General features: G+C 28.2%; 2 protein-coding genes across 2 annotated transcripts; one reads left to right on the top strand and one right to left on the bottom strand.

Annotated features, from left to right (window-relative positions):
* The first annotated feature begins 7,555 nt into the window (after positions 1-7,555).
* LOC113854685 (zinc finger protein castor homolog 1) lies at positions 7,556-9,152 on the top strand. The gene is made up of 2 exons (XM_027485835.1): positions 7,556-7,859; positions 8,713-9,152. Exons 1-2 carry the CDS (start codon positions 7,593-7,595, stop codon positions 8,878-8,880), a joined length of 435 nt encoding a protein of 144 aa, XP_027341636.1. The 5' UTR covers positions 7,556-7,592; the 3' UTR covers positions 8,881-9,152.
* A 612-nt stretch (positions 9,153-9,764) lies between these two features.
* Positions 9,765-15,159, bottom strand: LOC113854684 (pentatricopeptide repeat-containing protein At4g20740-like). Its single transcript, XM_027485834.1, has 4 exons — positions 12,640-15,159; positions 11,674-11,821; positions 10,560-10,721; positions 9,765-10,437 (listed from the first exon to the last, which is right to left on the bottom strand). The coding sequence occupies exon 1, from the start codon at positions 15,106-15,108 to the stop codon at positions 12,949-12,951; it is 2,160 nt and encodes a 719-aa protein (XP_027341635.1). The 5' UTR covers positions 15,109-15,159; the 3' UTR covers positions 9,765-10,437; positions 10,560-10,721; positions 11,674-11,821; positions 12,640-12,948.
* Between the last annotated feature and the right edge of the window lie 2,753 nt (positions 15,160-17,912).

The raw sequence follows: 17,912 nt of genomic DNA, 5'->3' as shown, positions 1-17,912 counted from the left end.
AACTTCTAATGTTAATAATAATAATAAGTATTTGTAGGAAGTGTAATAAAAAAGTATTTATTTTTAAAAACAAGTTGAACTAAACATATATTGAAAAATGATTATTAAAAAGTGTAATTTAATGTTACAAATGCATATTTGGGAATACAAAAAAATAAAATAAGAAAAGGGTTGATTACACTGTGATTCTTTCAGTTTTAAGCATATTTGGAAAACCTTTTATCTAAACAACACAAGTTTTCAATCAATTTTAAAGAAACAACTTCACAATTTTATACATTGTTAGACAATTAATAAATAATCAACACAGAAAAGAAATTTTGTATTATAATAACGAAGTTTAAGAAATCAAATACCGAAATAATGATAATTCTAAATAAATTATTGAAATAGATTCGTTTATTAGTAAAATAAATGTGTGCAGCAAAAGCAGCAGAGCTACATAACAAAATATGACATGAAACACCCTAACTGTAATATTTGATATTACACTTGATAAGTAGCTTTAACATGCACCACAATTTGGGACTGGACACATGGCAATAGGGTAGGCATACAACAAGTTCAACTGGCGTCACAACTTCTTATACTAGATTTTATAAGATTTAGAAGTAGAAGTAGAGCCAACAAAATATGCTCACTCAAGTGACTCAACCAGGTTAGTCCAGACTTATCTGATAAAATACAAAGTTTTAATTTAAATAAAATTAAATATATTATTGATATTTATAAATATGAATTATTTTATGATTAATCTTTAAAAATATTTTTTATAATTTAAAAATTAATTTTTTCCTTTATTAACTAGTTCAGCACTCTAAGGGTTGAGTTGCGGTGGCTGAAAGGTTGAAACGCCGAGCATGGTGATGGTGATGCTGCGAGTCACAAACTGTGAAAGGGACCAAACGAGGGAGTGGGAAAGGAAAAGGTGAGGAGTGGTACGGGAAGAAAAAAAACACTATAGTTTGAAGGCTAACGTCACTTAGCTCAGCAAAGTTCATAGTTCATTGAAGGTTTATAAAGTATTGAAACTAACGTATTGATAGAATCGTCTAATGTGGGACTTATTTGTGCCAGGTTAACTTTTAACATTGCAAATTTTTTTATGTGCTATTTTTGTTAGCAATTTTGCATGTTAATAATAATTGAGTGCTAACAATAATTCAACGTAAAGCTATCACCTAATAATAATTTTATATGTAAATTTGAAAAAATTGTAAAATATATAGTTATAGAACAATCATAAAAAAAAAAAAAATAGGTTTCCAAATTATATAAACAAACAACATAATTACAAAATTAAAATAATATAATGACTTTAACAAAAAGTTTTAAATCGCTTAATCAACTAATGTCAAATATTAATTTAAATTGATGTAATAAGTGAATTTTTCTCTAATAATTTGAATTTAACTTTTTCTAAATTTGTAAAAACTGTGTAAATACTAGTTTAGAGATGTAATCACCTGTCTTGTCTCTCATCCTGCAATGAAAATTGCATACACAATAAGTAATTAATACATAAAAATTTTAATGACTAAATTTAAAGAACTATTCTCTAATATTCTCACTCTCATTTTTTTATAAATACCAAAAATTTATTTACAATAGTATTATTATACGTAGTGATTTTTTTATTGAAATTAATTATAATATTTTCTATAACTTAAAAATTAAAATTATCAATTATTTATATTTATTATTTTTAAATTGCATTTAAAGAAATTCTATTAGAAATAATTTTATATAATTATTATTTAAATTTATTAAATATTAAAAAATAAATTCATTGTGAAATATTAAAAAAATGAAAGAAATATTAACAAATTTCTTAAAAATTGAATGAAGTTTTCAAGTGATATATATATTTTTTTTCCAAATAACTCAAGTGATATGTTAAAGGAAAATAAAATTATATCTTATATTTAAATTTAAATATATTGATTTAAATTATTGTTTTATGTTATAAATTATTAAATTACATATATGATAAAAAAAATGAATAAATTATAATAAAAAATAATTTTTTTTTATCATACACAACTTTTGAAACTTTCTAAATGAAATTTTTTTACTTTACACAATTTATGTTGCAAAGTCATATTTTAAAATTTATAACCAAAAATATTTATAAATATATTTAAAAAATAATTATAAAAATATTAAAATTTCATGTAATAAATATATTTCTTAAAGAAATTTTAAACATACTAATAATAAATAAAATGTAATTAATATAATATTATAAAATTTTGATTATTTTTATAGCACTCATAAAATTTTTATTACAATTAAATTTAATTAAAATATATAAATCATCTATATTATATATTTATATGTAAAATTGACTATAACTATTTATTACTGTATATATTTACAACAAATTTTATGATTATTAAATTTTGGAATTTATAGAGTCATTTATAATGTTGGTAACTATAACTACTTATTACTCTATATATTTATATCAAATTTTATTATTATAAAGATTTAGAATGATTAAAATCATTTATATTATTAGTGATATGCACGTTACATTACTAGAAATAAAATATTATTTTTCTCTACTTATTACTATATATATTTATAACAAAAATTATAATTATTAAAATTTAAAATATTTAGATTAATTCACATGTTTGATGATATGGATGGACAAAATAAATGTTGGTATTATCATAAACAATATGCAAGCTTTAAATATGAAGAGAGAGAAAGGCAATAGAATTGATGTATTCATTAAACCAAATGATTGAATAGATGTTTAGAATAAAATTTTGGAGATAATTTTTCATTGAGTTGGAGAAAAAGAGAGAGATAAAGCTACAAGTGTAAGATGAGTATATTTCCTAACATGATGGGTAGACCTTTTTCTATACCGAAAATGACAATTAGGAGGTCGAACTTGAGAATTTTTCCTAGGTGAAATGACAACTAAAAAATCCAACAAAATTGCATATTATTATGTAGGGATTCCTCCATTTAGGACAATTTTCTGCAATGCAAATAAAGAAACTAGAACACTAGCAAGCTTGTTTATGATGTAAAATTCTTTCATTGAGACATTCTCGCCATGAACAATGTTAACGGTAAGGGATCTACAGATAAAATGACTACTTAGAGATAAGAGAACATCGTCAAAAATTTTATCTGCGAGCTGAAAGAAGTTTCTCTTAACAAAGAGACTGATTTATTAAGATTAAAACTTACAACAGTATCATGACTTGTAATATTAAATAGAACAAAATATGTCTCTTTATTTTTCACTCTCATCCAATTTGAATTTGACTTCGCAACCACTTCTCTTGTGCCCTTCCTCCATAGCCATCATGAATTTGTCATAGAGAGTGGTCTAGCCCTTTCACCAAAGCTGGATTTAAGTGAGGAATGTTATTGAGGATTGAGACTTGAGAGAGGGATGATAAAGTGAGACAACCTCTCCAAGGTATTGTTGACTTTCCAATTCAAATGTTCAAGTAGGAATAGTTAACAAAATTAATGCCATCTTAATGCCACTTATAATATTTTTGTTAGGTAATAGAGTTAACAAAAAGGATTAACGTAGAAAAATAAAATAAAATTTAAGAACAAAAATGAATAAAAAAAAACGTTAGAGGACAAAAGCGAATTTTATCCTAAAAAGTTAAAGGATAAAAAGACTAATTTTACCTTCTTTCTATCATCTTACTTTGTTTTATAATCATGTCAACATTAAGAGTTATATATCTAATTAAGTATATATATATTATTAATATTGATATTTTTTATTTTCTTTTTATTAAATTATATTCATATATTTTATTTTAATGTGTTGAGTAAGCATAAAACTGTATTATTTTTAAGTAATATCATGTATTAAAATTTATTTTTAACTGATTAAATTATATCAAATTCGTTAATATTTCTTTAACTAAATTAATCTACAATAGTATAAATTTATATTATCAAAACTTATATCAAAGAGTTGACATATCATATATGTCATATTTTAAAATTTATAAATAAAAATATTTATAAATATATTTAAAAAATAATAAAATATCATGTTATAAATATAATTCTTAAATTTTTTTAAATATATTAATAATAAATAAAATGTAATATTGTTAAATTTTGATTATTTTTATAGTATTTATAAAATATTTTTTTAATTAAAATTTATAAATCAATTTATGTAAAATTAATTAAACCTATTTATTAATATATATTTACAATAAAATTTATGCTTATTAAACTTTGGAATATTCAAAGTCACATATAATATTAATAATATGAATGATTATTATGGATGATTGTACATATTAAAAATAGAACAAAAAATTAATAATGAATTGTATTTAATAAAAATTTATTAAAAACTTTAAAATACTTAAAGTCATATAATTCTGGTCACACATATTATCAAAATGAAATTTGGTGTATATTAAAAACAAAAATAATAAATTAACTATAAATTATATTTAATAAAAAATTATTGAAATTAATTACAATATTTCACATATCTTAAAATTTTAAATTATAATTTATTCATAATTATTATATTTGAATTATAATTAAAAATTATTAAAATTAAATATATATATAAAAATTTTACTTTGATAGTTATACAATGTTAAGAATGAAAATAACAAATTAGCAATAAATTGTATTTTATAAAAAATTATTAAACTTGATTATATAAAAAAAAAAAAAGTGAAAAATCTCACCATAAATTTTAAAAATAAAACAAATTACTTAAAATCATACAAAAATAACCTTGAGAAAAATTAACGAACCTCTTGCGTTACTATTTTATTGAAAATAAAATTATATAAGTTGTTTTACGTCTTATTTAAATTTAAATGATATTAACTTAAATAATTTTATTAATTAGTTTAATATATTTAGCATTTAAATATGTATATTAAAAATAAAAATATATTTAAAATAAAAAAAATACACACTCACAATATTATAATTTTGTATTACATATTATTAAATTATTTCTATGATAAAAAGATAAATAAATTATAATATAGATAAAAAGATAATATTTATTAAATTAATTTTTTATCTTGTGATATATTACGAAACATATCTTTATCTTTATTTATATAACAAGTAATTCTTACATAAATCTTAAAAATTTATCAATAATTCTTTATATCATATTAATTTGTATTTGTGTATTGCAATATTGTAAATTTTTAAGAGTTGATTGTTTAAGCAAGTATATATATACATAGGATAAGATCTATTAACACTATGTATAAATTTAAAAAACTTACAACAAATTTCAATGGTACAAATTAATAGTCTAACGATTAAAAATTTACCTCTTTCTAAGCACTTGTACTTTATTATTTTAGTCAAACAACAAATAACTTTTCAACCGTTAGATTATTGATTTGTACAGTATCAATGAATTCTAACTCTCTCTCTCTCTATATATATATATTGCAGTAAATTATATAAAAGTAATTTTTTATTTACTAAATAAACATAAAATTGTATTATTTTAAAGTAATATCATGTATCAAGTATGTATTATAGGTGATGTTTTTATTTTTACATCTAGATTTACAAAATTTATGTTAATATTGACATATCAAACATTACGAATTTTATAGATTCATTAAAGTATAAAAATTATATTAATTTTTTTCTATTATGATAGCTATTAATAATACTTTTATTTTTTTAACTAAATTTTTAGTTGTTCATTGTCATTTTAATATTGAGATATAAATTATATGAATATTATTGAAAATATTGATATTACAAAATTTGTAATCTTTTTAAGTATAACAATTTCAAAAAAAATTTATATAAAAATTTAATTATGACAAAATCAAATAGTGATATAGTAAATTATTTTTTTTAATTTTTTGTTATTCATCATTTAATTAAAATTATTTATTAATTAACTTTTAAGAGTAGTGTTGTTTGTTTTTAAATATTATATTAATGGTTATGATTTTAAATTTTAGATTAAAAGTAATTAATTATAATAATTAAAATAATTAAATAATATTAAATAATATTAAATATCATTATAATGAAAAGGTAATATATAAATTTGTTATTAAAATCTTATTATAATTGTTGGATTTGTATATTTAATATTTTTATACTATAATAAATAAATAAATAAATAATAATATTTTAAATATTTACTTTTTATATTTATAATTTATTTTAACAGTGAATCAAAGCTCTTTAATTTTTTAATATTTTTTTAATATTTTAAATATTTCTCTTACAATTATAAAAAAAATTTACATTCAAATAAAAATATGAATTAATTTTTAAAATATTATAAAAATATTTTTTAATATATTTAATATTAGTATTTTTAATTATATTTATTTATTTAAATTTTATACTCTAATTATGTGATTATTGAAATTGTTTTGAGATTAGAATTAAATTTTAAATGCTTTCAAAAAAGTTTTTAGAAAATTGAATCATTATTATAATTCACTCTTTAGTTATAAACTAAATTATAGCTAAAATATAAATTAAGATAAATATATATTTTTGTATTGATATAATTATTTATGATATATTTTCTTAAAATTAATATTGATTTAAAAGTTAATTTTTTTAAATTATTAATATATATTTATTTATTATAAGTTAAATTTAAATATATTATTTTAAAATCATAAATTAATAATCTTATACATAATTTATGTTAATATTTATTTTAATTTTTAAAAAGTAAAAATTAAGCTTCATTTAAATAAATTTTACTAGAGTATAATATAAAAATTTATTGTTTATTAAAAATATTTTTTTATTATATTTGTAATCATTGGTGTATATATATATATATATATATATATATATATATTATGTATTTTTTATTTTTTTAAATATTTAATAACAACAATAATATAATAGACTTATATTATTTATATTTAAAAATAATTAAAAAATTTTCTGTTTATTTTTATTTTCATGTTCTCTTTAATTTATTTTAAAAAAATTATTTTTATATTTACATCAATTAAAAAAATAACAATTATTATTGAAAAGAATGAAAAATATATAAAATATACAAAAAAATTTATATATAAAAATATATTTATTATATTTTTAAATATAATTATATTTGATATTATTTAATATAATAAAATTTTATTATTATATAATTTTATATTTAAACTATAATTTTGTGTATTTTAAACTAAAAAAATTTAATAAAAAATATAAACAAATTTGTATAACACATAAATATATTTACTAATTTATAACTAAATTATTAAAATGTTTAAAGTCACGTATAAATTAAGTTTTACTGACATATTTATTTTTTATATATAATTTATTTTAAAAATTAATCAAAATTTTAAATTTTTTATTACATTAAAAATAATTATTATTTAAATTAAATTAACTACTAAAATATATAAATATATTTATATAAATCTGTATAACACGCGGTATATTTACTAATGATTTTAAAAATTAAATTAAACGGCATTTATAATATTTTATACATAAATACCGTTATCTATACTTAAAATGACCAATAAAACAATAGAAAAATAAATGACTAATAAAACGAAGAGGAGGATATAGAAAAGCTAAACTACAGTGCAATAACGATGGCGACCTGGTTCTGCTTCTCCAATCCAACAATCTCTCACCCCTTTGCATTCGCTTCCTTGAGGGTCCCACCCTTCCCCAACTCACCGGCGCTTCGGTTCACCGCCGGTGGCCGGAAATCTAGGGGCTCAGCGGTGGTCACACGTGCGGGCCCCAGCACCACCAGCATAGTGTTTGCAATCGCGCTCCCACTCTCTCTCCTCGCTGTTACCGTTTTAGCCTCCGTTCGAATGGCCGATAAGCTCGACCAACAATGGCTCGAGGAGGTAACACAGTTTAACCCTCTTTCTTAATGATAATTGACTCTTCTGGGTAATGTGAAGCTTTTTCGTTGGTCATTGAATCTTCTAACATGTCTTCTACATGTTTGAAGAAATTCCGCACGTGCTTTTAAATTTGAAGACATAAGATATTTATAATTTAAGATAAAAAATTATTTTTTATAAAGAATTTCTTATAGTAATAAACTAAAAAATGTTAATAATGTAAATTTTTTAACATATTTCTTTTAATAAACTTTTTTAACACTCAAACTTTGTTAACATATCTCAGTGTGGTACTTCCAAAGAGTCTTTTATCCGTTATCATGAGTCTTGTGACAATATGAGGATTAAAAAAGGAAAGAAAGATGGATTTTTCTCACATTTGGGATAGCGTCTTACATAGTTTTGTTATAGCATCTATGAGCTCCTTAATAGAAGGTCTTATTTTGTCTTATCCCAATTCAAGACTTAACAAGATCAAACTATTGAATCTTTGAATCAGAAATTCTGCAAAATTGATCTTCCATTTCTATAAAGAACAGAATCAATAATTTTCTTCCAATAGTTCCACCCTTCTGAAACACTTGATTCAGTAGACAACATGCATAGAGGATATGTGATTCTATTTACAGGTCCTATAAAGTATATGAAATCTACTTGTGCCTCTACACTCAAAGTTTTAGCCAATCATCTGTAGAATTGAAGTCTCTTAACCGATCCCTTTTAACAATAGTTGTCAGTTATTCTCTGTTTTGATAAATAATATGCTGAATTGGTGATTATTGTTGTTAATGAGGAAATTGGTTTTATGGAAGTGTTATTTTTCCCTGATTTTTTGACATTTTGCAAATACCAGTTGGCAAAGAATGAAGCTACCATGGAAGTTGATGATAGGGATGATGACGAAGATGACGAGGACGACGACAACGATGACTATGACAACAAGGAGGATATTATAGAAGCTTTTGTGCAAGAAGAACTTTCCCTTCCACGTGCTCGCAACAGACCCAGAAGGGAAGCTTAAATTTACATCGCGCCACTAAATGTATAGTTTTTCCTTGGATGATCATGCTGCCCTAGAATGTGGAGGGAGGGGCAAGGTAGTGTCTTTCTTTTGAGCTTCTAGTTTCCCTCAGTTCATGTTGCATAGTTTAGCTTGTCGTCAAATCTCAATTGAAAATGCAGTAATCATGTAAGATGAATCTAAATTGTAACCTTATAAAGGTTTATAATGTAATCATCACTTAATTTCTACGTATGTAGGTAAAAATATACTATTTATTGAAATACCAACAAATCGAAATGGTAAGTTCATTATGTCTTCATAGTTTTTCACACTTAAACATGACAGCGTGTAAAATAGTTTTATTTTACTCTTGATTTTAACAACCATTATCAGCGAACACAAATCCCTTTGGAGTTACTTAAAAGGCGACCCCCCTCTCAAAACTGTCAGGAGCCTTTTATGTTACTTGAGTAAGCAATGAATAAGACATTCTACTTGGCAACAACCTTACGTCAATTGTCATTATAAACATTATAAATCCATGAATTTTTAGATTATGCTGTCAATTCATGAATTCAATTGATGCAATCTGTTTTTCAATAGATCGACTGGAGTGGGAGATGTAAACTAAATACGTCATTTTCTGTGAACCGTCAATTTTTAAAATATTGGAGTATGACGAGAAAAAAAAGAAGAAATTTTGATGTACACTTGAACAATAGCCAGAGGCAGCAGAAAATCACGCTTAATGTAAGCTCACGAATCTTTCACCTAATGAAAATCCTTCTTGAAGTATAGCGTGTTTACGTAATTGATATTATCGAAATAAAAAACATAATATCTGAAGTGTTAGATTTATCTCGGGAGAAAGGGGTATGTGAATATAAAGCATCAGACTTGGTACTTGAAAATCATTTTATCAAAATTTCAACAGTACTACAACCAAGTGCGATTAATGAAATGCTGAAAAATACAGACGAGCATTTATGAATTTCAGATCTGGGATCCCTTAGCGTTGCAGCAGTGGCACTTTCATTTGTTAAAGCAGCAATCATTCCCTGTTAAATTGAAATCCATTAATACAAATTACAAGACTTGAAACTATTAGGAGAGCTTTACCTCCATTGTAACAAAAATGAATCGAAATTACAAAAACATTGAAGCACCACACCCAAACATCCACAGAAAACAGTCAATGTAATTTGATCTTTAATACATGTCTAAATCGGATAAGACTGTATTAGTGTTTATTTGATTATAGTATCCTTAGCATTCTCTCCGCATCTGAACATGCAACCCATAACCATGTGGTTCTCAGGGTTATCATGGCCAAAGTCACAGGGTTCAAGGAAACAGCCCAAGGCATAATCTTTGAACCATGGGCTGGTAAGGTTACGTCTCTACCCAGTTAAAGCTTACTTCGGTCTAGCAGGGTTCCAAACACAGTTGTATATCATCAGGCTCAGGCTGTTGTGGAAGAACCACAATGACGTCAAGGTCTCTTCCACTGATTGAACTGCGAGACATGTTCCAAGTCCTTTATACTACATATTGTTGTTGAATTGAGATAGAGTACTGAAAATGAGTAGTGTGGATCATGAAGTAATACAAGATATGGATCAGCCTATGGGAAGCCAAAAATATGAAAAGTGTATACATGTAAGAAAAAGAAGCGTGTTGGGGTGAGAGTTAGTTACCTGCTGCTGAGTTGGCCAATTTGTTATCCATGTCTACTGCTTGAGAAATGATGTGCCCAATGTATTCTCAGACAATTGGGCGAAGTGGAACTTCTTTTTATTAACAAACATTTGTTGTTTCCTCAGAACATTCAACATCTCGAACAGGTGAAATAAATTGGACTGCCAATCCAAGATGTACAACAAAATGTCATCCAAGAATACTAGCACAAATTTTTCAAAGAATAGGTTTGAATGCCTCATTCATTTGTTTCCTGGTTGTTAGACAAATAATACTAATTCTCTGAAGAGCCTCGGCTTTGGTTTTTCCTTTGAAAGAGTTCATGCTCACCATCTTTGGTTTCATCAAAATACTATCTGCTTTTATATCATTCTGTTCCAATCAAATTGTTTAAAAGCTATTGATAATAAGAGATATGCTAGCAGCACACTACCTAATACATTCTTAGTTATAGGCTAAAATTTATTAAAATTTCAAAAATCATGTGTTCCACTCTTAATTAAATGATTCTCTCTTATAATTTTGTAATTTTCAATAAATTTTAACCAATAAATAGGTGTTAAAAAAAAGTATTTTAGAGTGTGTTCCTATCATTCCTCATCAACTAAAATTGAAACCATGATATTTGAAACTTGAAATCTTATTCACAGAATATTGATATATGATACAGTCCAGTCCAGATTGCGGAGATCAGTTATTAAGAAAAACAGAATCACATGCACCCAGTATTCAGAAACAACTTTTCCTTCTTAGGTTGGAAGATTTAAATATATTGATTCATTCTTCTAAACATTTGGTCAATAGTGTATGTTTCACTAATTCTAATCATATACAGACATGAATGTAAGGAAAAACTTCATCATATTAAGGTTGGTATAATCTGGACTACCTCCTTAAACAAAATCTTGAGGATTTTGGTAGTCCAAAAAAGGAGTCAAAAGTTTAGCATCGTCAGATTCGTATTTTTAAACAAAAATGTTTCAAATTCTAAAGGAATAGTAACTTAGCATCAGAGTTGCATTCAAGTAGATACTTAAAAGTGGAGAACATGTAATCATCACACACCACAACATAAAGCAGATAACAAAGGAAGTAAATGTAAAGGTGTCTTACTTGCTCTATTACTAGCAGGGTTATCTCACAACCATGCTTTCGTCCACAGTTAAGTTGTGCAGCAATAGCAGAAATGGCAGGTAGTCCAGTATGATGAGTATAACCATAGCTCGTCCTTGTAAAAGCTACTCACATGCTTCTGAAATAGCTGGTAAATGTAACAAGTGTTAATACATAGTTCTACAAACTTACATAACAAACATGCCATCAATTTGCATACAAAAGAAGATAAAGTTCAATTAACGTATGTTCAGATTTTTATGGTTAACAATGAAGTCCAACACAAAGACTACATATACTACTTCAACAACAACAACCAAGTGTTATCCTACTAGACAAAGTCAGCTACATGGATCATATGATATCATTGAACTCGGTCAAAAACTAAATTTTAGAAATATTATTAATCAAAAGATCTCTTTAAATAACTTTTTCTAAGGTTCTTTTGGGTCTCCTTTGCCTCCTTTTATTGGACTAAAAGTCATGTCATCCACTCCTTCACTGGTGCCTCCAAATGTCTTCTCTACACTTAACTAAATTACCTTACACGGTTTTTTGTTATATTTTTTACTATAGGTGTTACTCCAATATTCTCACATATACTATCATTTTTTATCCTTTTCTTTCTCGTACAACTGTTCATCTACCTTAATATTCTCACATATACTACTTCAACGTGAGAACCAAAATGCATATTCTCTAAAAGGTAGCTAAAAGGCCTCTTTATTAGGTTCCAACAAAGGCTAAAACCTAATGCAAGGATAGAGAAAGGTGGATTAACTGTGAGCAAAGAGATTTTGTTTAAATGCTTGTATCACAATAATACTCTTAAGTCTTAATTATAACCTTTATATAAAAATTGCATATTAAAATATTTATATTCCATTTTTCATTTCAAAATAGATTGATGTAAAGAGCACTAACAATTGATAGTTATAATTACATATATACTAATGAAGCACTTACGAGTTTATGCTATGGTTTGATGTCAAATGACCTTTCTTGAGTGACTTGGTTTGTTAAAGGATGCAATCTATGAAAACTCAGAAGTTAGGACCTCCATCATGCAACTGTCCGTTGTTATAGGATATGCAACAATATCTGGCAACACATGCCTAATTCTCGGTAATATATTAGTGTTCACAGCCACTAAATTGAATATATCAGATACCAGAAGGAAGAGACTCAAGAACCAAATAAAACAATGGCTGACCGTAAATGTTTTTCTGCATTCAACATGTTGAAAAAAAATGAGAACAGTCTCCACAATTGTCTTCAACTTGGCAACAGCTTACAACCCTTTGATTTTAATTTAGATTCTAGACCAAAGAACTTTAAACCTGATAGCACCAAGTCTGCTGTTTTTTTCTTCATATGATCAATTAGTAATTCATCATACACAATTGTGTCTGATTCTGTTAAGAAATTGCGCTCCCTCATGTTTGAGAAAACCTTCCTGGCCTCTTCAATTGTTCCATGCTTACACATGCCAGAGATGATAGCAGAATATATGACATTATCTGGAGGGAAACCTTGTTCTATCATCTCATTTAATACATCAATCACCTTTTCAGCATCATTTGATTTACATGCATGAATAACGGTAAGACTATACTTAAATTCCATTGGTCCACTAGTAACATTGCCTAAGCAATCCCGGACAAGCATCATGGCTTCATCAATCTCTCCAATTTTGCAAAGACCTTTAGCAAGGCATCTATAAGCAGCAACAGAAGGGATGCTTGACATCTCAACGATGTTATTGTGACAAGCACATGCCTCTTGAATTTCACCAAGATCAACAAGGCATAGAATCGCAACACTATATGTAAATGAGTCAGGTTTCAAGTTTGAGCACTTTAATTCATCAAATAGTGATAATGCTTTCTTCATCTCACCAATCTTGTGAAAAGAATCCATAAGAGTATTGTATATCTCAACACTAACGTAACCTTTTGCTTTCAAGTGAGTAAATGCCTCTAATGCCATCATCGGTCCCCCCTTCTCCACCAAGAGGGAGAAAAATTTGGGGAGATCCTCAATAACCGAAAAACCCAATTTCTTCATCTGCTTGACCAACTCACAAAATTCTTGCAATCTATTTTCTTCAGCATAAGACACCAATAATGGTTTAATGGTTACAAAGTCCGGCTCAAGACCCTCCCGAACAGCAACTTGGAAAAGCTTGTAAGCCCTCTCAACCCGCTTCAAATTGCACAAACCTTCAATAAGGGAATTGTAGATCCCCAAATCAGCCCTATACCCTGAGCTCACCAAATCCTTCAACAAATCAAAAGCCAAGCCAACCTTATTCCCTGCCACAAATGACTCAATCAGCGATCCATATATCGCTCTATCAATCAAACAACCTTTACTCTTCATTTCCTTGAACAACTGATACCCCTCCTCAACCCTCCCCCCTCTAGACAGACCCGTGATCAGGGTAGCATAAGCCATGACATCTGGCTCCACCTCATCCCTCTTCATCTCCTCCCAAACCCTCAAACACCCATCCAAATCCCCCTCTGGAACCATAATCCGAACCAAAGCAGTGTACGCAAACACATCCGGCTTACACAATTTTTCCCTCATCCGCCCCAAAACCTCCAGCATCTCATCAACCCTCCCAGCCTTACACAGCCCCTTAATCAAAACCATAAAAGTCACGCGCTCCTCAACGAGCCCATCCGCCCTGAAATCATCATAAACCTTCAACGCCAAATCCAAATGCCCCGTCCTAACTAATGCATCCATAACCCTATTATACAAAAACACCCTAGGCCTCACCCCAAACTTATTCCTCATCTTATCATAAACGTGATAAACCCTAAGCCCTCGGTTGGCATCACAGTGCATTCTAATCAAAATCTCAAACTGCTTCTCGCTCGGCGGTTTGCCCTGCGAGTCCATCAGTTCCGGGAGCTGATCTGCTGCCCGGAACTGATTGCCGCGGTTCAAACAATACGCAAAGGCATTGTAGGAAGCGAAATTGTGGTTGTAACCTTTCTGCTTGCGAGCCCAATGAAAAAACTTGGAAGCAATGGTGTAATTGGTTTGCACTTTGAGCACTTCCGCAACCACATTGGGGGTCACCCTTCGGAGTTTGTTGAGCTCCGACACCACGTCAGGACCCCAATTGTCGTCGTTTTTGCGGAATGCGTCGAGCACGAAACGCGCGATCGGAGATAGGCGTATGGAGGCTGAGAACGAGGCTTCTGGTGATGGTGCGGGGTTTGGGTTGGAGAGCAAGTGAGGGTCCCACTTACTAATGTCAAAGGGTTGGGTCTTGTTGGGTTTCGAACGGTTTGTGAGGGTTTCGCGATTAGAAAAGAGGCCTCCACGAACGGTTGGGCGGTTCTGGGAGGGTTTGCGGTGACCGTAGAAGAAGTATAACTTCTTGTTGGGTTTAGTTGGTCCGGGAACTTGAGGAGGCATTTGTGGGATTTTGAATGTTTTTGTTGGTGTTGGAGGGTATTTGTTAGAAAGTAGGAATAAAACACTTCTTGCAACTATGCACAACGGTGGGAGTGAGACAGCGATAAACAAAATGGTGGCTCTTTTATATATAATTTTTCATAAAATATTTATTAAAATATAATATTTTCAAAACAATTTTGTTGTTAGGTGATTTTGGACATATATTCAATAGTTTTTTTTTGGTAGAAATATATTCATTAGTTTTGTAACTTGCAATATGTAATTTATTATTATTATTATTATCATATAAAAAAATTTGAGGCAAAACTTTCCTTTAAAACATATAAATTTTTACAAATAATATTGGTAACATTATTTTAAATTTAAATTTGAGTGACTAACAAAGTTTCGTCTCACTAATATTTGGTGAAATTAGTTTCAAGTGATAATACTTAATTTTAAATTAAATCAAAATTTGATTAGTTAAAAATATTAATATACTAGAAAGTGTTAGCTTGATTCGATTTGTTATAAATGAGAAATAACTCATTATTGTAATTATTTATATGGAACTCAAGTTTTATGCCTATGAAGGTTGTTTGTTGCCTTTTTATACTTTATGTGATAATATTGTTGGGTTGTACTCCCAACTATGTATGCAAAAAAGTCCAAACTTGTTAAGGCTATTTCGTCTCACTTAACCCAAGTGGAGAGGGATCTTCTAGGGCAAGAGTGGGTGTTAATTTCGCAGCCTTTTGGGAGAGAAAGAAGAGAAGAAGAGGGCAGAAAAACTAGTTTGCATATTCACATATTAGCCTCAGTAAAATTGCGATTTTTGCTTCGTTCACTGTTGGATTGGGTTGAAAATTTGACAGTAGATTCGTAACACAGTGTTCCTTTTCTGAGAGTTGGGATCGTGGATTGGAAGTTTGTGGTTGGAGAAATCAATTTTGCACAGTTGTTTAATTTTTAGGATTCTTCTTCGTTCTTCAAATTAGAAGCTTTATTGCTTTGATATATTGGCTGATTATAAGCACTTGTTTGTGCATTTAATTAAACTCTCTTGTACCCCGTATTTTATCATAGTAGAACTTGATTTAATGGCTTGTATCCGTGAGTTTTTACTTCTCATATTGAGAGGGTTTTTTCACGTTAAAAATATTTGTCTCTCTGTTATTTCTATTATCTTTTTCTGTGGTTGTTGCTCCTCGTTGATTCTTGCAAGTTGGGTAAATTATTTCCGTTGTGTACTTTGATAATTTTGGTTATTTATGTTGTTTTCCCCATCAGAGTGGTATCAGAGCTCCTTGGTTTGGGGCTTTATTTACTTGCTTGAATGATGGAGGCAAATACAAAGATGGTTACTTTGAATGGTACAAATTATCATTTGTAGAAGGGCAAGATGAAAGACTTGTTGTTTGTCAAGAAATTGCATCTTCCAGTCTTTGCTACTCAGAAGCCGGATTCTATGTCTGATGAAGTATGGGACTTTGAGCACCAATAAGTGTGTGGTTTTATTCGGCAATACATAAAAGACAATGTTTATAATCACATTGCTAATAAGACACATGTTAAAACTTTGTGGGAGTAGATTGAGTCCTTGTATGCTTCTAAGTCAGGCAACAATAAGTTGTATTTGTTGAATTGCTTGATGAATTTGAGATACAGGGAGAACTCTTCCATTTCAAATCACTTGAATGAGTTTCAAGGACGCTTAGATCAACTATCAGGAATGGGTATCAATTTTGATGATAAAGTTTTACGACTATGACTACTGAATGCTCTACTTGAGTCTTGGGAGATATTTTGGGTTTCAATTACAAACTCAGCCCCCAATGGCGTTGTTTCTTTGCAAATGGCAAAGAATGGTGCTCTTAACAAGGAGATGAGAAGGAAGACACAAGGTTCTTCATCTCAATCTTAGGTGCTTGTCACAAAAAATAGAGGGAGAAGATAGAAAAAGGAACCAAAGGGTGGTAAAGAGAAGGGCAGGACCAAGTTCAAGTCAAGATACAAGAATGTAGAGTGCTATTATTGCAATAAAAATGGGCACATCCAAAGGAATTGTTTTCTATGGAAAAAAGGAGAGCAATGGCAAGAAGGGTAAGCAGAAAGAAAGATCATGATGATGATCATGTCCCTACTACTACATGTGGTGATCTTGTTCTTCTTTGTGACTATGAGTTTGTTAATCTTGTATCAGATAAGAGCATGTGGATAATTGATAGTGGTGCTACACTGCATGTTACACTGAGGAAGAAGTTCTTCACGTCTTACACTTCTGGTGATTTTGGAGTGTTGAAGATGGGTAATGATGGTGCATCACAGGTTGTTGGTGTTGGTGATGTTTGCTTAAAAACCAACATGGGAGTGCAGCTGTTCCTTAGAGGAGTCAAACATGTTTCACTTGCTTGATGATATTGTTATGACAATCACTTTGGTTTTGGTAAATGGAAGCTTACCAAAGGTAACTTGGTTATGACTGATGAATCCACAATTTATAGATATTTTGTCTAGCTTTTTATAGAATTTTAATATGAAAAATAGACTTAGAGATTGTAAATAACATGAAAACCTCATTTAGGTCAAATATTATAACTTTCTTAATTTTTGTTTTATTTTCGCTAATTTTTGTGAATATATTTTGTAATTTTGATCATTTGAATAATTGTGCAGGAAATTCTAGACAAATTTTATGAATTTTTGGTTCTTAGGGAAAATATAAACTGAGAGTAATCACTCTTAGGTACCATAGTGATCACTCCAGAAAGGAAAAAATCTAAAGTTACTGAGAGTAATCACTCTTATTTACGAGTGATCAA

Source organism: Abrus precatorius, unplaced genomic scaffold (assembly GCF_003935025.1).
Source record: "Abrus precatorius isolate BTA unplaced genomic scaffold, Abrus_2018 Scaffold11, whole genome shotgun sequence".
NCBI lineage: Eukaryota > Viridiplantae > Streptophyta > Magnoliopsida > Fabales > Fabaceae > Abrus > Abrus precatorius.
The sequence above is the reverse complement of the archived record's forward strand: the minus strand, read 5'-3'. Positions and strand labels throughout refer to the sequence as shown.

Bases quoted from the DNA above. Each gene is read 5' to 3' on its own strand.
- LOC113854685 (XM_027485835.1), top strand. From the start codon at position 7,593: ATGGCGACCTGGTTCTGCTTCTCCAATCCAACAATCTCTCACCCCTTT. The intron at 7,860-8,712 runs GTAACACAGTTT...TGCAAATACCAG, and splicing joins ACCAACAATGGCTCGAGGAG to TTGGCAAAGAATGAAGCTAC.
- LOC113854684 (XM_027485834.1), bottom strand. From the start codon at position 15,108: ATGCCTCCTCAAGTTCCCGGACCAACTAAACCCAACAAGAAGTTATAC.